This window comes from Musa acuminata, chromosome BXJ2-6 (genome assembly GCF_036884655.1).
Source record: "Musa acuminata AAA Group cultivar baxijiao chromosome BXJ2-6, Cavendish_Baxijiao_AAA, whole genome shotgun sequence".
NCBI lineage: Eukaryota > Viridiplantae > Streptophyta > Magnoliopsida > Zingiberales > Musaceae > Musa > Musa acuminata.
The window spans coordinates 34,377,102-34,399,942 of record NC_088343.1 but is presented as its reverse complement, the minus strand read 5'-3'; the positions used below and the strand labels follow the sequence as shown (position 1 = coordinate 34,399,942).

Here is a 22,841-nt window from a genome sequence, read left to right as displayed (position 1 = left end):
TAGCTCCTCTTACCTCAATTTCTCTTCTTGTTATATGGTGACAATAATCTGTCCCTATTACGTCGGCGATAGCACCTGTTGATCTACCGTTAGTCGATGGAATTCACGCCACCGTGGTTGCTGTGGTGCCTCTCCTTCGTAGCTGTTCCCTGTAGTGTCGAACTCCGACCGTGCGGTCTTTGTCAATCCTCGATGAAGCCTCTCTCTCCTCCCTTCACCAACGAAGCGCTCGCGCTGCCCTCAATCCACCTCGAGAAGGCCGCTAGCTTGTTCACCGCAACTCCTCACTACTACTGCTCCTCTGCTAATTTACCCTCGTCATAAAAATCTAATATTTAAGAATGAATCATAAATTTAAGGAATTGATTTGATTACGTGATTTGAGTCCATGATTAAAAAAAAATTCTTCATCAAAACTTATATAAATGTTCATTTCCTTGATGAATAAAATCAACCTCTTTTATGATCTATTTCTCAATTCAACACAAACTTGTATCTGTCATCTGAGCTGCCACTGACATGAGCACTTCTAGGTTGTCCAGAGAGGCATAGATCACCACCAGGTTCATCTGGCTGAGACTGGTCCATCGGATGGAAACAAAGGGCAGACCTTATTTACTTCGTGCAACAAATGAAGATAATGGAGACAATATGTCATATACGATCAATCAGAATCACTACTGACCAGCTTTCACCTATTTGTGGTTACTTTTAGGAGACTGCAACTGTTCACAGAGAGCATCATTTAGTTATGTTCCACTTGCACTTTCGGCCATGTACCTGCAAAACATTCAGTGAAAAATCCCATTCAACTAGAGCTTGGAAATACAATCCCTTCAGAAAATTCATAGCATGGGTAAAAGATTAATGTCTTCAAATCCAGATTTATATAAATCCTGATCAAATCCTGTGATTTCTGTTATACAATTAAAACTTCAATTTACTAATTTCCAAATTCCCATTGTTACCTGTGTTGCAAACGACAAAGCCTTTTCAGTTGCCTTCCAAAGAACTTCTTTAAACCTTCAGGAGATATAAGGCCTGGTCCCTTGGAAAATTGAGATCAAAAGACGTAAGAGAACTGTAAGCTTTCAATGTAGCGAAAAAGCCTCGAAATTCCAATCAGGTGGTGAGCTGCAAGAAAAGATCGATGACATAATTTAGCTAATAATTTTGAATTAATTCTATCCCAATATGATTCGATGAGATAATTTTGAATTAATTTATTGAGTTGAATCATTATCTCAAAATACTTAAGATATAAGAGTATGCATCAAGAGACTAACTTAAGTTTTGTTCACTTTCCATATGAGAGTATTCCAACAATAAGTTGTTCAACAAGTTACGTCTTGACACAAATGGCTCTGAATGTTGGTGGAACAATGTAATAAAAAGACTGTAAACACATATCTTTGTGAACTAACTTTCACATGATCCTCAAGGAAACACTGAAACAGCATATCAATGTAAAACAACTCAATCTAGAGATAGTCACTTGATCTTTTCAAATGCTATGATTATGATTCATCAAACTAAATATGAAGTTTCAAGATTAAACGGATAAGAAGATGGTAACGAGAAAAGGACATCTTGAGGCCAACCATGATAAAAAAAAGAGATAAAAAAAAGGCATGCTAAATACAACATGTCGAGGAAATTGACAGTTTTGGTTCTACTTCCAGTGAATTTTTGTTCATAAACAAAATGTCACTTGAATATAGCTTGTCATGATATAGGATATTAGGCACTTCAAAATTAGGCGGATAACATGAGTATGCGATCAGATAGCAACATGATCATCGTTTGCCAAAAAAAAAAAAAAGAGAAACTGATGACATGAGTTTGATCCAACAATCATGAGTCCTCCGACTGGTACTTAATCAAGTCTGCAGGCACTTCCATATTGTCTTTAGACATTCATCTGAAATTTTTGGAGGTGTTCTCATCAAATAGATTTGCGCAAAAGCTAAAGCTAACAACAACTACAACATCAAATTAGCCCAGTAATACTCAAATATTAAAAGAAATACAACTTTTTTAGTGTACAATCAGGTAATTCATCAATAAAATAAACAAAAAGGTCACTCGCACACGATAAGAGGAGAAAGTCTTTAAACTCATTTTCATACAAAATATCTTGATTAATGTATTTTATAAAATTAAGGAGAAAAATGCTCTTTCTTCCTTTTACATGAGTAGAAAGGTAGAACAAACACATCATAAGAAACAACCTAATCGAACGGATCAAGGACAACCAAAAGATCCAAAGAAGAACCCACATCGACTACTAAATCGACGACAAATATGACCTCCTTCACTCTTCACAGTATTCCTCGAGATTCAAAGATCGCAGTGAATGGAGAAGATTAAAAAGAGACCCAAACAGCGAGAGTCAAGAGAAGAAAGAAGGAAAGAGCCAAGACCTCGATGCCCGCCCTCTGCATCTGTTGCCTTGTTGGAGATTTTAGGGTAGAAACGAAGCTCCACGGAAGAAGGGAAAATTACCTTCGAGACCGACATGTGAACTTACCGTAGGTTTATGATGAGCAGATGACGTGGAGGATGATGACGTCCTTTTGTGGTCGTGAGAGCGCGTGTACCAGTGGGTCCATTAACTGTCGGTGATCTAAAACCGCGTAACGGACACCTAAAAAAACGATATGCTGCCGATTTGGCCGTTATAATCATTCCAAGCTGTTATCGGTCGAGTGTTATATAACGTGCAACGTAGCGTTAACCGTGTAAATCGGGTGTTATTCAACAGGCATAAAATCAACACTAATATTTTCGATCGTTGTGTGATATCACCACAGACTTGTAACGTAAGGACTGATTATGAGGCTACGCATCATAAATTTTATCCTAGTAAAAAAAATATATTCATTTGTACTAAAAATATTTATTTCTATTCTTAATAATGGGGATTGCTTTTAGGTTAAAATATTCTCCTCTAACTATGACCACATTTGGTCTCGGAGGTTTGAGACCAAAAAAAAAAAAAGTTTTCAAAAACTTTTCGTTTCATCTTCGATCTTTCTTGATTTCCATTTATATTTGTCATTTATATCAATGTTAATGTTATACATCGATTTCCTCGAGTGTTTAATCCCATATAATACTCCTCACTTGATACATTATCCATCTCTCTTTAAGAGTCCAAACATTTTGGACATAAACAATGTCTAAACATTTTTTAAACAAAGGATTGATAGCTTAAAGTGTTGGAATTTTAAGGATCACGTATAATTAAATGTGTTAAGTCATTATTTTGTTTAGCCAAAATTAAAGTGATCCAATTAAAGTAAAATTATTTGGCTAAAGGACATAATTGTTATGAAAATTAATTGTGTGGATATCATCATGTTCCTTACTTAATAACGAGATAAGTTAGAAATATGAAACTCTTGAAGCATAATTATAGATTCATTAATTATGAATACAATCATAATTATAGATTCATCAGTTATGACTATAAATAAGGTTATGATCCCCGGTTGCAGTATCGAATGAAGTTTCTCTTCACCCGTCAAGGAGAAATCTAAAGTTCTTAAAGGATACTTGCAATTGAAAGGTCAAATCACCGATCAATTCAGAAAATACTCTAATGGATTCATCAGGTACGCTTTCGTGTTAATATATTTATCAATTGTTGTAGAATTTCATGCATATTATAATGGATTAAATAAGTTTTATGGAAACATTCTTAATCCGTTTTTGAATGAAAGATGAAGATTTTGATTCTATAAAATAATTGTTTGATCGATATTTCATATGTTAAAAGAACCCCATAAAGGTTTGATAGCTTAAAGTTTTTATTTTTTTTTTTGGCACTGCCTCCTCACTTCTTCATAGCTTTCCAACATTTTGCGTTGTCAAATTTATCACTATTTTCTTTGTAATATGGATTTTGATGCACTTCATTTTTTTTTTCTCTTACCGTATTGCACTATCTTTTCGAGATATGTAATAAGTTCTCTTATTGCTTTAAGTGGTTTGATGTCTGACACCAAAGAGCCTAGTTGGAAAAAGATTTATGATTTTGACAAATAGTACATTGTCAAACTTCGTCGTATCATTACCACTAGTGTTTTTGTTCTTTAGAAATAATACCAAGCCTCATCATCGCCTGACCAACCTTTTAATTATGATTCTTAGTATCATATCCTTGATTAATTATATTTTCAAACTATTTTGAGAGAAATATGATAGCCGCATCTTCTTATAAGAGAAGTTAGAGACTTTTTTGTTGAAACAAATGTCTCATTCATCTCACCTCTTCTCCACGATCATATCCTTTGGGCATCTGATCTCTTTGTCATTAGTGTTGGCGATTGCTACTATTTCGCAACCGCACCTATTTTGTCAAAGGCCCAAGCAGTGTTAAGAGAACTCTCGAAAATATCAAAATTAAATCTATCCAATATTTTTATCAAAATCAACTTTATTCGGTTTGTTCATTTTATCAAAGGCTTCCCTCTAAGGGCCTTGTTTCCCAGTGACATATATATATATATATATATATATATATATATATATATATATATATATATATAGATTTAGTGTAACAAATTTTGCTTATATCCCTGGAATATCAAATGATCTACTAGTCAATTGGCTAGTTAATTTTGGGAGAAATATATGTTCTCAGTTTTTTATTTATTCTCTCGATGTCCCAAGCTCAGTTGGTAGACCCATTTAAATTTTAAAATGTTTTTAAAAAATAATTTGACTATTGTTATTTAAATATTAAAATTGAGTTTTAGGTACTCTTTTCTCGATAGCCATTTTGATTATCTAAAATACACTAATAATAAGATATAATATGTTATTTTATTTGGGTAAAATAGATCAGCCGTCTTAGCTCAGCCGGTAGAGCGCATGGCTTTTAACCATGTGGTCGTGGGTTCGATTCCCACAGACGGCGATAATGTTTTTTACATTAAAATAAATATTGTGCTTTCATTATTTTATAAGACTTATGAAAAATACGTTAAGGTATGAAAAATTAGAAAAATATTGTGCTTTCAACTGTGATTTTACTGTCATCAAGTGGCGAAGCAAAAGAGGACATAAGAGATGCAGTTTCAAGTTAAGCCAAGCATGTTTGAATTTTCCTGTAGGAGATTTACCATGTTGCAATATTATTCTAAAGCACATTATCTATCCACCACGTATCGAATCAATATGTTGCTCCCAATGATTTAGCTAGCCTATTTTGTTGGTCCAACAAGTTCAATTGTTCTGCAATAATTTCTTTTCTTTTTTTTTTGGAAAAGATTAAATAGTTCATATGGCCAAATGACATACTTCATTGTATCTGATGGAGATTGTGTGCAAAATTTACAGTGTTTATGGTGATGCAAGAATAAAGTTCTTCCAAAAATGTTGACATCAAACCAGAAAACTTGGGTCAAGAAAATCTCAGATAAACTTGATATTCTAGCCAATCCAAGACAGTTGGGAATTTAAACAACTATGGCTTGCTATTGCTGCACAAACTTAACATGTTCCATGGAATTACTGCAACTCGAAATAAAATAAAGACATTTTAGAACCTATGAACCCGATCTTATTGGTCTCCGAAAGATACATCAGGAGAGTTCCACTAAAATTGAAGTTTTGAAGGGTGCTGCTTGAGAAGCAACATCCCGTGTATCCTAAAACGTAGCATATACATGACAATTTTATGGAACAAGAAAGTAATTGTCTGTAATATAGCAAACAACTATGTATACTTTTTGTGTGTACGTAAATGACTGAGATCGCACTTAGACGCTGCTCATATGCAAGCTTCTGCACAAGTGAATGAGTAGTGGATAAACTTTTCGTGGTCGTTCGGTGCTTCTCATGTAGGAATCTCGATATGAGATTTGATTATCTCCAGCGTGGCATCACTTGCCTGCATAACAAACAAATTAGTCAATCTGTAGTAAATAACATGTACTGAACATTTGGAGTTGTTGAAGGAATTCTAACACACCTTGGCTTCTTTGCATCGAGTGATGCATCATTACTCTTTGACTTGCCAGTATGAAGTGACCGATTACCGATCTGCGACTTAATTATCTGCAGGATTGAACTGTTAGATCCATGCAATGTCTTTTACGTACCAGGAAAGGACAATAGAGAACCATCTAATGCCACTCTTCAGTTTCTCAAGCAATTATTTTATAATGCGAAGAGTCTATAATCCCTAGATGATCCAGAACATCAATCAAATTGAGAAGAATTTCACTCAAAGATGGAACTTGAAGATCCAATATATCAGATGATATATAGGTTGCTCAGCCGAACAAGAATATCAACTGATAAATTTTAAGATTAAAAATTTGCACCAGTCCAGCAGCCAGCGGATGCAGATGGTTAAATGGCAGCCTTCCTAGGTAGTAAGACTTTCACTAGCCATGCCAAAAGTAGCTCCTTAAAAATAAAGCATGACTAGGAAAAAAAATTAACCTTTCTATTTTCTTCCTTGGGATTTGTGATCAAAATAGAGTCTGCATTTGTTGAACTAAGCCTGTGAATCTTTGACATCAAATTTGCTCTATCCTTTCCCTGCAGAGTAAATCTATCAGATTCATCACTGGAAGCAGTGATACCGTTATACTGAAACCAAGCAAACAAATGCCTGGACATTCATTATAAATGCATCATAATTTCCTTCAAATCTAATCCGGTTGGTGTGCCTGTGCATGTTTACAGCTCTCATAACATAATACAAGTTGAGATAAACTAAACTGGTTATGATCAAACAGTGGAGTCAATGGACCATAATATACAAACTGTACATGCATAATATGAAAAGATTAACAGTACCTCCTCTTTCCTATTTCCTGTGGCAACACAATGGGATTGATTTTCACTTTCACTACATCGATTAGTCTTGTTCCCTCGAGGAAGGTTAATTGACCTGAGTATTGAGCAAGAGAGTTAGATCTTAGTAAGTCCAACAAAACCTTTTTTTTTGTTTTTGGCAAAAGGAAATCCATTAAGACTTCAAAGTTCTACAGGAAGACCTCACAAGGTCAACATGCAAAAAGGCTAAAATTTCATAAGGGAAAGAATCCACCCATTGTCAGGTGGATTTATCTGATCTAAACTTATTTGCAGCCCAATTGGCTGCTTCTAATGGTGTTTCTAGCCTTATTTGCAACCCAATTGGGTGCTTCTTAGTAAGTCCAACAAAACATTATGAAATGTCAGTACATCATATCTTCTAATGGTGTTTCTAAATAAAGGAGAACGTGAACAAGAAACAATATTTCTTCATCTTGCAACAGACACCTGAGTTAGATGTTCTAGTAATCATCTTTTTTAAGTTACCCTATATCACACGCTGCACCTAAAATAATTATCACATGATCCATGCATGAAGTTGCTCCTTATTACATTAGTTGAACATTGAATCTGGTACAGTACCTTGCTTTCGAGGATCCAAGCATTGTGACACCTTTTTTTAATAAGACCAATATGCCTATTATCTGACACCAAAGTCATTCTTTTTTTCATAGCCCCTAGTATTCCAAAATGTACTTATCAACAATGTTATCTTTATTGCTCATCTTATTCATCAGGCTTAAAATATCCAAATTTATTCGAACCTTTTGTTCTCAAGTACTCTGCCTTTCACACCATTATCTATGGTACCTTTTCCTGAAGTACTCTGCAAGAACAAAGCCAGAACACAAATGAAATGGGATTGCATTACATCTCAGATAAGTAATATCAAATCAAACAAAGAGATTCCGGATAAAGAAGACCAACTTTCCCAGAATAATTATGACAACAAAGACAAAAGAAAGAGCAAGATGCTATTGAACCATAAGAAGAAGAGGGGAATGCAATTTTTTGTTAGCTCAGCTAATCACCTGAAAGTTTCCACTAAAATAATATAATAACTTTCCATTATAAGGTGAATAATATTAATGGAAAACTTACCGGGAGAATTGTGATGCCCTTTTCATGACTTAGAGATGGGGCTGTTCTATTTGAAGCATTTGAAATCAATCTCGGTGTGGTATCTTTAAGACTAGAAGATGCTGCAGCTCGTTTTTCTGTGGCAAATGAAAAGGGGCGAGGAATAGTAATCTTGGATCGTCCTTCTGTAAGAGGTTTACAGGAAGAATCTGAAGTAGACTTATATTTGCTCAAGAGTTTATCAGCAGCGGCATTTTTTGAACGAGCAGTGTTTTCTGCCTTGCTAATTTTCCCTTGAACTGGATTTAGTCCATTAGATGGCTTCAACTCCGACTTTCTCTTGCAGCTCAAATTAAGATTATTTCTAGCCGAAGAAGAAATCTGACAACAGATGAAAAGAATAAATACTAAATGCTTATTGCTTCGTATAGAAAAGGCAACTGCAGATTTGTGGTCTAAACACAGTTTTGAAAAAAGTTTCCTTATAAGGAATTTTTTTATGCATCTAAATGTATAAAATTGTGTTAATTTGGATTTTGAATGCAGATGCAAAGGCATGAGTGCTATATTTGAACGTTATAATCAAGTGTAATATATATTTAACATCAACTTTGCATCCAGGTAGTTGCAGAAAATTAACCTAATTTGACAAATGAGGTATCCAAACATAGGACTATTTACAAATAAGATTATTTATAACATCAAATTGTATATGCTCTCTGCAACTTCATTCTCCATTAAATCAAACCATATTCTACAAAACTTTCTAATTATGCAGCTTAAGTTCTTGATTCATACCTTATCCAATCAAACATCAAATTCTTAACCATCCAGAGGGCAAATCTTTTTGCAAGAGAGTCATTACGTCAGATAAAAGGTTCCTTCCAAGGAAGTTGCTTTTTTATACTTCTAAATGTATAAAATTGTGTTAATTTAGATTTTGAATGCAGAGGCAAAGACATGAATGCTATATTTGAACGTTATAATCAAGTGTAATATATATTTAACATCAACTTTGCATCCAGGTAGTTGCAGAAAATTAGCCTAACTTGACAAATTAGGTATCAAAACATAGGACTATTTACAAATAAGATTATTTATAACATCAAATTGTATTGCTCTCAGCAACTTCATTCTCCATTAAATCAAACCATATTCTGCAAAACTTTCTCATTATGCAGCTTAAGTTCTTGATTCATGCCTTATCCAATCAAACATCAAATTCTTAACCATCCAGAGGTCTTTTTGCAAGAGAGTTATTACATCAGATACAATCAACTATTCCTCAAATTAATTATGATTTCTTTTGTTAATTTCCGCTGCCATCTTACTAGAATGTTTTAATCATAGACGTTATCAAGACCATTAGCTAAAAATCAGTATCTGAAGAAAAGTAAAAAATTTTGGTACATGAAAAAATCATACAAGTGCATCAGACTCCAAATCTATGTAGTGGATCAATTAAGAGGTCCCTTAAGCAAACATGTTAATGAAGTTTCTTTATGACAAGGATTTAAATTGGGTCAGTAGAAAGCTCCCGACACAGAAGAATATAGATCAAACAAGTATTCCAGAGATACTCAAGCTGGTAAGAATAACTATACTGGTCCTATACCAGTCAGATGTTGGATTAGAAGTTCAGACAACTCAAAATATTTCACACTGTGACACACCTATCAACAGTAATTTAGGAAACCACAGTGATAAACTAAATTTCCCATATACAAAAGATCAACCAATTTTGCTCAAACGCCATGGCTGGCACATTCAAGTTTTGGTATCTATGGCTAGTGCAGATTACTGTTTTCTGGTTGCTTAATTATTTTGTTCTTCTTGAACAGTAATATGAAAGTTTGCAGATCAAACAACTAACAGAAAACAACATGGTAAATAAATTTCTCAACTGGCATACCTTCAATTTTGAAGTTGGCATGCTTTCCTTCTTATATGTGTTTTTGCTTTGCAAGTTTTTGTCCCTTGTGGCATTTTCAACTTGCTTAAGCATGGATCTTTCTGGTTTAGGATTTCTTCTAGCAAAGGCTGCGATACCACTAGCAGCAATTTGAGTCTTATGATTGTAGGACAAATTGACATTTCCATCTGAAACCCATTTTTCATCAAGGCAACTTATGTCATGCTGATCAATATTTTGTTGAGATCCTATACAAGCTTCATCCTTCAGAAGTTTTTGATTGAGGTGTTGCATTTGAAGAGCATAATCATAATGATTCTCCTCCTGATTATCTTTGAAACTTCTTGTTGACGATGACAGAGGTGAGGTCTGAAGTGCTTCAATTGGATGTGTAGTCTGCTCCATGGCAACTCCATTTGAAAGCTTTTCTAGGTCACCATAATCATAATGATTCTCCTCCTGATTATCTTTGAAACTTCTTGTTGACGATGACAGAGGTGAGGTCTGAAGTGCTTCAATTGGATGTGTAGTCTGCTCCATGGCAACTCCATTTGAAAGTTTTTCTAGGTCACCATGGAGAATACCAACTCCAATTGGACCGTCTTCTGGCTGATCATTGCCAACATTCGCTGCTTGATCTCCATGATATTTGAGCTCTGCAGCTGTTTTGTTTTCTTCACCAGATTGGCTAGAAATACTGGCATCATCTCCATAATCCTCTGTAATCTCAGATTGCTGGTTCTCTTGCATAGACTTTACAGCTCGAATTCTTTTGAAATACTCTTCGAAGTAGGCCTTTTTTTTAGCAACTAAACCATGTGTACGGTACTTCTCCAGCTCTTCTTGACGTCTATTGCGAGTAAAAATAGACTTTTTCTCCCATGAAAGGGTCTCAACTGCAAATCTTCCAAATGATACTGAGCCATGGTCTAGCACTTGAGAAACAGGTTCTTCCTGCAAAATCAGATTGTAGTAAAAGTGCTGATGAAAATGAATCCTAAAGATAAAAGAAAAAGTAAACAGCGAGATGTTAGAGAAGGGTGAAGATGACAACGTGCTACAAATTCATTTAGTAGAATTGTCAGCAGACTGGCACAGTAAACATGAAAAAAGTGAAACAGATACCCAGCAAATTATAAAAAAAATCAAATATATGGTTACTTTAGTGCTTATAGAATTAATAACGCATCAAAAAAGACATCCTGAAAAAACAAAAAATAAAGATCAAGATGACCCTGAATGGTTTTTAATGACTGAATGGTTTTTAACAACTGTTGCTTCATTCATTAGTCCGCTTATATGTAAAGAAAAATGCACTGAATGAAAGTAAAAGAATTTGACTGAAAAACATGACACCAGGCATTATAGCCTAAGCAACAGGATTACATTAAAATATCATGGAGAAGATACTTAGACATCAAATTATGCATAGTAAATTATATTAATATAAAAAAAAGCGGAAACTAGGATGAGGAAGAGTTTTAGGGAAAGAACTGTCATTGTGAAAAGTGCACAACCCTAAAATGTGAAGATGATAGCTGCGGTAATTCCAATAAGCCACGAGTAGGGTGTCTTTTCTGCTAATCTTTTGTTGGTTAAGGCAATGACCAAATTAAGTGTCACCAATATATCCATGCATCACTTGTTTGACAAGTGTTCATTATGTCCTCAGCCTACCTGACCTATTTGCTCAACGTGCAGCTGCAAGGTTTATTAACTCTAGTTGCGCTACTGTTGCACACTTACACAACCTTATTGAATAAGTTCAGCTTTATACAGATTTGAACTCTTCTTTTCTGTGTTCTTAGATTTCTTGATGAATTTGCTCTCTGCTCGGGCATTCCACAGAGCTTTACTACAATAGTCCCTTTTGGAGAATCATGAAAGATTGTTAAATGGATGGACAACTTCTATAAATACAAGTGGTTCGAAGTACATCGGTACAATTATTTACAAATGACATGGCACCGTGAGTGAAGGTGCAGATTGAAAGTTTCTTCAACTGAAAAGTACAAGGCTATCATCTATAGATAAATCTTAAATAGGATACACAACATACTTGTTCTTTGATGTAATTTGCCTAACATGTGTGATTACTAATCAAGTTATAAGTCGAAAAACAGTCCAACTGAGTTAATCTTGGACCTGAAAATTAACTTTATCTTCCAGGCTTCAGCTTGCCATGGTGTTGTGACACGATATGACGGTAACTGGGGTCATATTTTCAAGACACAAAAATATATGGAGTTTTAAACACCAGAGAATAGTGGATCTTTTTCCTAGAAATTTTGATGTTGACTTAATTTAAGTCTCAAAGTTTTGAATGATGAAAGAGGATACCAAGAAGTAAGTCACTGTAAGACACAAACAGATATAGAGTTTCAAACACCAGAGAATAGTGGATCTTTTTCCTAGAAATTTTGGTGTTGACTTAATTTAAGTCTCAAAGTCTTGATGAACGAGGATACCATGAAGTCAGTCAATGTAGTAGTTTAGGATGACATCCTTGCTGAACCGTTTGGAAAATTGCAGACAGGAACTTTTGTGTGCATTAAAAATTACATGATTAAGAAGCTGGGTTCCTTCATAATCAAGAAGATGACAGAATAGAAAAAGGTTCTCATTGATAGGGCAAGCTTAAAGAATTATTTACGAAGAAAGAGAATGAAATTCATAGAAGATGTAACTTGGATGCAACCAAAAATGACCGAAACACATACTGACAAGAGTTAATGGATATAATATTTAAAAGTGCTACTCAATTGAATGATGAAATACCTGATATGCATCATGATCAGACAATTCTTGATGTGACCAACCATAATAAGCTTGGTCAACTTCTGTTGCCATTACTTATCACCTAGTTTTAAGCATTATCTGGCCTTATGAGTTCCAAGTCATCAGAAGATCAAGGTGACCTTGTATTCTCCACTGCAATAATACCTGGTATCAGATTAGTTCACAGAAACAATGATGATAGGTAATCTGGACGCTTTTCTTGTTATGTGGAACTTTCGAAGATGTTTAGGAATAGAAAATCAGTTTACTCAATAGCTAAAGTGTTAATTTCCCTACACTGGTAGCTTTGAGAAAGTAATTATGACAACTATATGCAATAAACACATGAAACGAATGAGAATTATGAGTTACAACTCTCAATTAAACCGTAGCTGAAAGCAAAAAAGAAAATAGGTCTAATTGGAGCGAAAACAGACGGATTGGCGGCACTTCTCTGTTTTCCAGATCAAAAAAGCACCGTGGCCTCCGACAAGAAGCTACTCTGAACATAACAAGTTTGAAGTATAAACCAAGGGAAAAATGTTAAGAACAATGCCAACACGTCCCATACTCATAATTACACATGTGACAACCAAAATAATCCACACATGTTCCAACAAAGAGGGATACTATCCACCTCACAAGCGGCATTCTTTCATGCCTATTATTAAGTGCCTAAAGAAAAACCAAAGTCCTGGAAGCTTTTTTGCCGAGAAAAGTCCCATGGTTCGAGATCACGAACAAAATCCAAAACCCAGACAGCAACAAATACGATGAACTGCTGAGCAGCAGCGACATGGCAAACCACCAGCCTATTAATGGCCAAGAAGAAACCTCAAGCAAAAGGCCCACGCACAGCAGCAGCAGCACAGTGACCGCAAAAAGAAGAACGATCTTTAAAGCAGTACAAGATCCAACATTAGAAGGCCGAAAACCGCTCCACATCCAAAGAGATCTCAGGCGAAACAAAAGAGACAGAAAGTCGGGATCCCTCACCGGTGCCGAGATCCAAGATTCACTGAGCTGATCCGACTCCGGAGCGACGATACCGATCTCCGTCACCGCAGCAGGAGGATGGTACTGGTTTTCTTGGTAACATCAGCGACATCAATTGCGACGCGTTCGGATTTGTTTATGTTTGTTTGAAATGTAATCTAACGTCCCCACGGAGGCGCAATAAATAGCAGAGGAAAAAGAGAAGAGGGGGAACGGTCGGATGGAAGTGTTATTTGATGGTGGTTTATAACGGTACGATATATATATATATATATATATATATATGTGAATAAAATAACGCCATTGTTTTGTCCTTTTCGTGGGGAGCGGGCATCAGAAGGTTCGCGATTCTTAGCTTGGGTTCGTCTCGCGCTCTCTCTCTCCCTTCGTTTGCTTCAGCTTGCGGCGAAATGCACGTGCGAATCACGAGGTGGCGTGAGAGCGCGTAGATTCCATAAACGTTTTAAGGATCCGTTACGCTTACGAACGTTATAATGGTTACCGAGCTTTCAAATCACTTTCTATTAGATGAATCAATCGTCTTCGATGAGGACGTTTAGGTAATAAGTATTAGGTCAATCCTCGAATGCGCCTTTTCGGAATGCATGAGACTTCAAGAAAGAGTAGACAATTCGTTGTGAGCCCACACCGGTTCTATGAAATCAAATGTACGTGTGGCCCAGACGCTACGGCAAGGAAGTAATGAAGACGTGAAGAACACATGACCCGAGTGCAGTCCGACACGGTCGTAATGGGGTCCGATCGAATCAGATATTTAATACTGTATATATTTTTGTTGATATTTTCCATTAAACAATCAATCACCCAATACTTCCAATTGTTGACGAAGAAGAAAGAAACATACACATACAGTTTTAAAATGAAAGAATATTTCGGGTATTTATATTTATTTGGGCTTGGGACTGCACGCCGGGTTGGAGGCGAGGCTGGTGAGCCACACCTGGTCCGCCACCACCGCCTCGTCGTCGTCGTTCCGGTGCCACGTCCACAGCGCATGCATCCCGTTCGCCACCTCCAGCCGCCCGTGCCCGAAGCTGGCCTCCCTGAACTCCGAGAACGCCGGCTGCGGCTTCTGAAACCTCTTCGCCAGCCCTTCCCTGTTGCCGCCGTCGCCTATGGTGATGTGCACCGGCCCGCAGGCATCCGCCTTGCCGTCGTGCACGCGCGTGAACCGCTCGTACGCGTGCACGTGCCCCGCGAATACCGCGTCGACGCGGGCGCCGTACAGCAGCGCCTCCATGGCCTTCCGCATCTCCTCCCCCTCTCCCTGGTGCGCCTCGTTGGAGTTGTACCACGGGGCGTGGATCAGCGCCACCAACCACGGCGTCCTCGCACGGTCGACCCGGGCGAGGTCGGCGGCCAGCCACTTGTACTGGGCGGAATCGGGGCCGAAGTCGGTGTACGACCCGAGCATGAGGACGTGGACGGCGCCACCGGCGACGTCGAAGGAGTAGTAGAGGTTGGATCCGGAGGCGGTGACGGGGTCGGCGTCGTAGGGCATGCGCCACCGGGCGTTGTAGGCGACGAAGGGTTGGGGGTGGAGGAGGGGGATCTTCTCGATCTCGTGGTTGCCATGGATGACCATCCAGGGGCGAGCGCTGGCCAGAGGCTCCACCAGGCGGCCGAAGGAGTCCCACAGCGGTTGGAGGTAGTCGGCGTAGGAGAGGTCGCCGGGGAGCAGCAGCACGTCGTAGTCCGTCGCTGCCAGGTGTTGCAGCGTCGATTTGGTCCACCCGGTCTGACCCAAGTCACCTGTACCACGTGCAGAAACATTTACGCAACTGCTCGTCTTGAACAGCTCTAAAACCGCACGCTCACTACTCAAATGAAAAGGAGATGTAGCAGTATATTTATATTTATATACATCATTCCAATTACTGATTTTTATATTTCTCTCTAAATTTAAGTTTAGCACATATATATATATATATATATATATATATATATATATATATATATATATATATATATATTCTTTTAAGAGTTAAAAACTTAAGTAAATGATTTTTATATTTATCCTCTGAATTTTTGTTAGCACATATATCCCTGCAGTTAAAAATTATAGCAGTATTTTAGGTATCTGTATTGTTATGTACTTCTTTTATTGAATCTTATTGAAAGCTAATATATTTTTCGGATATTAAGACAGTAACACATGTGGAGGATGTTAGTATTTGCAGTTATCTATATGCTATATTTAAATTCGGACCCTTAACATACTAAGCTATCTTCCAATGATTTTTTTTACCTTACATAAAGACCAATGTTTCAAGTAAAATTTAAGTGAATATTGTATTATATACCTTCGGCTGTGATAAAATATTTGTATGTATTTAATCCTCGAAAATAATAATCATGAACTCGATTCATCATCGTAGAAACAATGATATACCGATGAACACTAAGAAGACTGATTGACAAGAAACCGAGATGAGATCAGTTTTATTGGAGAATACGTACCGACGATGGCGAATCTGATGGGCAAAGAGGAAGGCGGAGTCTTGAAGGAGAACTCGCGGGTCGAATTCGAGCCGCAACGATAGTAATAAACGGTGTCGGGTTTCAGAGGGCCGATGACGACGTCGTGGATGTGGCCGGAGCGGTATAAGAAATACGTATAAGAGGAGGCGGAGCCGACGGCGGAGTCGGTGTACTTGCCAGCGATCGTGCCGTAGTTGACGACGGACTCACCGTCATTTTTGGTGATCCATGTCACCCTCATTTTATTGGATCCCACAAGAGATATATGCACCTACGAAATATAAATCGATAGATCATTTTTCAGCTACAACCTCAAAAACTCTTAGAAGATGGAGCGACAATGATCACTATTTAAGATGATATCACAAGTCAGAACGGATCTTATCTTGCGACCTAAATTTCATTAACTGGTGGCGTAAGGTTTCTGATGGAAAGATAATGATAAGAAATTGAAGGCACCACCAGTGAGATTCTAAAACTTGGCCATCTAATAAATGAAAGCTGCATGTGATAGAGATTAATTGCACGGCCATTAAAGTTGGCACTCAATTTAAGGCACAAACCGTACGAATGCATTTATTGATCATGCAACAAAAAAATGGATGTAGATGAATCTTCATGTGTTGAGTTTCTGAAGCAGTGTAGTATGTGTCGAGAGTAATGGGTGTGAAATGAATGGATTGTGTGAAGGAACCTCAACTAAGTTTGGCTCAAACCAAGTGAAAACAGCAAATAAACAACTAGGTAATGCCATCGATCATGTTCCACCATCATGCACGGCAAAGTCAACCACCTTAATTAAGCTTAGCTCATACCTTGTTGGAGCTGCCGACAAATCATTCGTTAATGACATGTAGCATGTTCCCACATTGCTTGAATTCACCAAAAAGAATTAGGAAATCACAGCTTAAAATAGGTTCAATTCTATGACTTCAGCGACTCGGTTTGATCCTAAAGTTTTACTCGATTGACTACGATCATAGGATGAGACGGAATTGAGATCGCCATGAACGACTCATCACAGGAGGGAGAGGTGAGAGATGAGATCGGAGGGCAAGCGCCGTACCTGCTGGGGAGTGAGGCCGTCGGCATCGTCGGCGAAGGGGATGGTGAGTGCCTCCCGGGGCGGCGGACGGTCATAGGCGACAACGCAGGCGACGGTGAGGGCGAGCAGAGTAGGAAGAAGGCGACACCACGCCATGGCAGGCTATTGAAGACGGCGTAGGGAACTCTCTCTCTCTCTCTCTCTCTCTCTCTCTCTCCTTCCCTCACTTTGGTTTATGGAAGGCCACTAATAATGATCAAGGGAAGGGAATATGCTGCAACACCACGAAGGCATCGAGGTATATATAGACGATGATGGGGGAGTCGATGCGTATGGCTCAGTCGTGTCGTCTTCTTCGTTCGTCCTCGATCTGTGTGCTGTCTCTGTCTTTGCCATGTTGTTTGAATTTGTTTGCACGGTCGTCTGTGTTGCTCGTGTGAGGGTAACGTGGGACAGCAAGTCTAGTAAATTGATTCCTGGAATGGAAAACGCTCGCAGACCTTCCAACTCCTAGATTGTCTGCGTCCACCGTGGCTCCTCTACCCTAAATGCCACGAGAACAACTCGATATTACCGTTTGCGATGCAGTAGCAAATAGCCTGCCTTAATTAAAGGATTAATAGAGCGAAAATTGGTTAGAAATCTTGTGAGTTATGCACTTCCATATGCTATGGTTTTGTCATTCTTAGTTAGTGACTTCAACTTTAATCGCTTGTGGTGGATATATATGGCTGTCTTCTCTCTCTGACTGCTTCTAACTGCTGCAGCAACAACATGGAAAATAGAGGCAAATAGGGAGACAGCTAAAGCAATGAAACCTGCATGAACGAAGAACAAATCGAGTAAGGATTAGGCCGTAACGGAGTTTCCCGTGTGGTTAATCGATGTCTTACACGTAGCTTGTTGGGAAAACATAGCTAGCAACTGAGACGGCACGCTGACGAAGAAAGAAGCACTCCATCCTCTTGCTTCTCATGTCATCTCTCTCTCTCTCTCTCTCTCTTCTGCAGGAGAAAAATGTGGTTCTTCTCCTTATTCTTCTAGCTTCAGACTTCCTCCACCCTGTTTCTAACTCTATCTCTAACTTGCTTGCCTGTTTCTCATGTCAATTATCCTCCACGTTCAGTAGTAGCATTTTATAACATGGAAAGATTGAGATTGTTGACTTCAACCCTTCCTTCTCTCTCTCTTTTTCTTCCTCTTGCAGAATATCTTGGTTACTTGCTTGTTTGACTTGATCTGCCCGTTTGCTATTTATTAGTTTGGCGAGGAGGTGTTTCTGCAGCTGAATGGCGTTGGCATGCATAACAATTCGTAGAAGACAATGTTTTCCCATGTGGATATGGATGTAGCCGCGTACTATAAGTAATTGGCAAAGTTGTCTACGGATTCTGAAGGATGATTGATGTACTCCTGATTGCCGATGTGTGAATATAGAATTAATTTCATGATTGATACTACAAGCCAAACATTAGGTCCATGAAGAACTAGTCACTGCAATACTAATCACAATACAAGAAAGGTACGTGTATCCTCTCTTGTGTTAATCAAATCTCAGCTCAAATCCCTTCTATACCTTCTCTCATAAGCATTTAAATGTTATCTAAATTTCTCAAAAATATGATATCTTCAGACCAATTTTTTTTCCCACAAGAAAATTTGTTATTTTTAAGAATACATGTCAATCCCAGAGGGATCAACCAAAGAGAAATATATTTTTTTTCTACCAATTAAGTTTGCTTTGGAATCAACAATAATTCACAATCAAATGTACATCTTACAAGTATATATATATATATATATATATATATATATATATATATATATATATATATATATATATATATATATATATATATATATATAAACACACACACACACACATATGATTGTTTGAAAAATTATTCACTTTTTTTTTTTATCAATCAACTCCCTTTTGGTTATTTTCGATTAATGACCTCTCTTTTCGAAAATATTAAAAAAAAAACCCTTCAAAAGCTGGAATAAGTGTTTCTTATCGATTTTAAGAAGGTAGCCTATGGAGCCGTCCATAGGCTGAACCGATCGATTTGGTGCAATGCTAGTGGTTCAACTCATTTCTTTACCATATTTTGCCTCTAAAAAAGATCAATCTTCTATCGCTTTTGCTATCATCTCTTCTCCCCTCTCCTCTCCGGTTTGGAGCTATGTAATGGTATGTTTCCTCAAAGAAATTGTGCAAGAGTCAGCTAGGATAATAGTATTTGAGGTACCTGGTCTTCCGTACATTGTGTTTTCTCCTTTCTTTTTTTTTTTCTCTTTTTTACTTTTGAAAGGTGTATTTTTATCTTTGTTTATAGTGTTGTGGGGGTTTTATCCCCATTAATCAAGATAATCTAGGTTGTTAATATATTCAACGTAATCTAGTGTTTTTCATAAAGTTATATTTGATTAAAGTAAGATTCTTAATTTTGATGTGTACCAAATGGTACGTATCGATCTAAGAGGATATCGATACACGGACCATTCTTTATCGGATAATACTAATTTTTTTATCAGTAACGAGACATATCGATCAGTATCGTCCTGATTTTAATCGTTATCAATGTACACTGATCGGCACGACCTATGACGGGCGAATATATTTTTAAGATTTTAGAGTATATCATTAGTTCACAATAACGTATCGACGGTATATACTGATACATACTGTACCGAATAGAACTCGATACGTCGATGTAGATTAATATTCAAAATTATGATTTAAATATTATTAAGAAGACGTGTATGTTAGCTTTTACTATGTTTTTTGTGCTTACTATGTTGTGCTTTTATATTTATGTTATAGTGATTTATAAAAAATGAATCAAAACACTATAGACACTTTGTAAAAATACTATAATGACATAATTGAATCACAAGAGTTAACAAATCCAAGATGCAAATGATGTGCTAGTGCTATATGCTAGGTAATATAAATGCTACACTTATTATGAAAAGGTTGTCTATACAGTATTTTTATGTTATCTTTATAGTATTTTCGAAATAAGAATGAAAATACCATAACTTTTCTCTCTAACAAATATCCTTTATGATTTTGTAATACAATTGTATATATGGAATGTAATACGATGAATGTAAGAAATATTAAAATATTATATATATATATATATAGTGTTTTACGGATGCAAATGAAAACACTTTATAGAAACACCTTAATAAAATATTTTTAGATTGTTTTTTTGAATCCATGATGGTGAAAGGAGTTAATAAATCTTGTTAGGAACAAGTCGGCACTAAGAAGGGGAGGGGTAAATTAATACAATGATAAAATCATGTCGGTTCAAAAAAAAATTTTCGTACGTTGAAAACCAATTTCGAAAACTTGAAAGCATATACGAGAGTGTAAGCATAGTAAAAGCACAGTAAGAAAGAGAGACAAACAAATTGCTCAAAATAAAAGCAAACCAAATTTTTATAGTGATTCAATCGTCATAACCTATATCCACTCCACTGATTTCTCTTCTGTCGAGGTCACTAGCATCCACTATCAGTTTTCATTCAAAAGGCGGACTATCTACCTTTTATAGCTCTTTCTCCTTTTACCGGGTTTAGGAGATAACCCTTACCTTCACTTACTCATCTCTCAAACTATTCTAACACTTAGAAGAAGGAGATGAGTTCACACAAGATTACAACAACGTTTCTTTCTTTTTTACTCTCAATTCTTGTGTATTTTAACTAGGGATGTGAGGGGTATTTATAGGCCCCAATGACTTTAAAATTAGAGCTAAAAAGTATCATAACCCCGGATTTCGGGGTACTAGCGGTACCACCGTCGTTACTAGGCAGTATTACCGCTGCTGGTCTGACATTGGGTGGTACCACCACTGGCAGCATTCACTACCAATGGTACCATCGCCCAATTTGGGTGGTGCCATCGCCCAGACAACTCGGGAGACTGTCTCCCAAGCGGTGCCACCGCCGGCTGGATTTTCAAGTGCTAAATAGGCTATTCAATCAGGCCCAATTCAGCCCTATTAAGGGCCCAATTGACCCCTAATTGAGTTAGTGAGATTACCTTCCAATCCTAACTCCAATTATATGCTAACTGTGAAATTTAAGGCATACAATAAGTTAAATAAATTCGGTTTCTTTTGACGAGCTTCCGGTGATCTTTCGACGAACTTCTAACGATCTCTCGGTAATGTTCCGGCGGACTCCTGGCAAGCTCCTGGACTTCACGACGATCTTCTTGGCAAGTTTCGACTAGCTTCTTTGGCAAGCTCTAGGACTTTTCGATCAATTCTGGCAGAACTTCTAACGAACGTCCGGACTTCCAACAAACTCTCGAACTCTCAACAAAATCACGTTCTTGACTCTGGGACTTCATTTTGCTTTATGCCTTACTATCGTAGTTAATCCTGCAAACATAAAACATACTTCGATCTAGACAATTATTACTAAGTATAAATCATGTTATCCGGCATATCATTGGTTTATCGACGCTTCGTTCGATTCTTCGGCGTATCGTCCTCTCTTGCAGCCTATTACCCAATCGACTAGTTGACCTCTACAATTCTGATATCCTTAGCATAATATCTGCTCTTCTTGGTCCGATGCCCGAATCCATTGACCAAAGCCTTCCGCTGATATGTTGACCGATCCTTTAGCGCGACATCCAATCTTCTGACATGTTTTCCTCCGGCCCAACATGATCCTTCCTGCTTTAATTGTCTCTCCCTGATCGAAGCATCATGCATCACTCAAAACACAGATCAAATCATAAATACTATCAATTGATTTTATCATCAAAATCCGAGATTCAACAAATCTAAGATGATTTCTGATTTGATATTATTGTTTAATCTTTAAACTTAGTTAGCGATTCATAATAGGTCAAAGCTTTAAAAATATTAGTGAATGTAGGAATGAATATTTTTAGAATCCTTCAACTTTTCACATTATTATCATCAGCATTTTCAGTGTAAACGCTCTCTTTGTGGGTTTCTCCCGATTAGTCACCCCTCGGGAAAATACTTTATAAAAATATTGTAACGAAATATTTTTATCTGTGTTTCCGAATTCATAATGCAAATGATTTCATAGTACAATATATATATGATATGTAATGTAATAAATATAAAAAAATTTAAATGTTACATATATATATATATATATTGTTTTTATGTTCTTTTCATAGTGTTTTAGAAATATGAGTGAAAACATTGTAAATATTTCATAAAAATATCTTAACAAAATATTTTTAGATTATTTTTTGAATCCATGATCATTTAGTGAGAGTAGTTAACATATTTAAGGTGATTTATTATGTGATGTCATTGTCTTATTTAAATTTTTTTTTAGTGATTTACATTTGGTTAAAGTTTTGAACAAATTGATGAAAGTAGGAAAGTATATTTTGAGAATCATTTTAACTTTTTTAGATTGTCCTTAACTTTTTCAGTGCTTAATCAACTTTAAATAAATGTTATTGGTTTGATTTTAGAGCGATTGCCTGAAAAAATACTCTCTTTATAGGTGTTCCTCAATCAGTCACCCATCAGGAAAATAATTCATAAAAACACTATAACAAAATAATTTTCTTGGTGTTTCCAAATACATAATTCAAATGATGTCGTAGTACAATTGTATATATGTAATGTGATGTAATGAATATAAAAAAGTTACTGAAATATTAAATATATAGTG

At 36.9% G+C, this 22,841-nt stretch overlaps 2 protein-coding genes, 1 long non-coding RNA gene and 1 other non-coding gene across 8 annotated transcripts; 1 reads left to right on the top strand and 3 right to left on the bottom strand.

Moving 5' to 3' along the window:
- Nucleotides 1-349: 349 nt before the first annotated feature.
- Nucleotides 350-2,535, bottom strand: LOC135613597 (uncharacterized). Of its 3 annotated transcripts, none has more exons than XR_010487341.1 (3): nt 2,424-2,535; nt 969-1,134; nt 350-780 (listed from the first exon to the last, which is right to left on the bottom strand). It is a non-coding gene; the product is annotated as an uncharacterized LOC135613597 (long non-coding RNA). The 3 variants fall into 3 exon arrangements; XR_010487342.1 differs by lacking the exon at nt 2,424-2,535 and adding an exon at nt 2,232-2,416; XR_010487343.1 differs by lacking the exon at nt 2,424-2,535 and adding an exon at nt 2,280-2,416.
- Nucleotides 2,536-4,851: 2,316 nt separating this feature from the next.
- TRNAK-UUU (transfer RNA lysine (anticodon UUU)) lies at nt 4,852-4,924 on the top strand. Its single transcript has one exon. It is a non-coding gene; the product is annotated as a tRNA-Lys (tRNA).
- Nucleotides 4,925-5,533: 609 nt separating this feature from the next.
- On the bottom strand, nt 5,534-13,807 carry LOC135615337 (protein WVD2-like 7). Of its 3 annotated transcripts, none has more exons than XM_065113654.1 (9): nt 13,604-13,807; nt 12,608-12,772; nt 9,830-10,783; nt 7,939-8,298; nt 7,602-7,663; nt 6,817-6,910; nt 6,457-6,555; nt 5,981-6,066; nt 5,534-5,899 (listed from the first exon to the last, which is right to left on the bottom strand). In XM_065113654.1, the coding sequence occupies exons 2-9, from the start codon at nt 12,677-12,679 to the stop codon at nt 5,875-5,877; spliced, it is 1,752 nt and encodes a 583-aa protein (XP_064969726.1). In that variant the 5' UTR covers nt 12,680-12,772; nt 13,604-13,807; the 3' UTR covers nt 5,534-5,874. The 3 variants fall into 3 exon arrangements, with proteins under 3 accessions (XP_064969726.1, XP_064969725.1, XP_064969727.1); XM_065113653.1 differs by having other exon boundaries at nt 12,608-12,760; XM_065113655.1 differs by lacking the exon at nt 6,457-6,555 and having other exon boundaries at nt 12,608-12,760.
- A 568-nt stretch (nt 13,808-14,375) lies between these two features.
- On the bottom strand, nt 14,376-17,426 carry LOC135615336 (probable purple acid phosphatase 20). Its single transcript, XM_065113652.1, has 3 exons — nt 17,172-17,426; nt 16,085-16,376; nt 14,376-15,376 (listed from the first exon to the last, which is right to left on the bottom strand). Exons 1-3 carry the CDS (start codon nt 17,304-17,306, stop codon nt 14,511-14,513), a joined length of 1,293 nt encoding a protein of 430 aa, XP_064969724.1. The 5' UTR covers nt 17,307-17,426; the 3' UTR covers nt 14,376-14,510.
- Nucleotides 17,427-22,841: the final 5,415 nt, after the last annotated feature.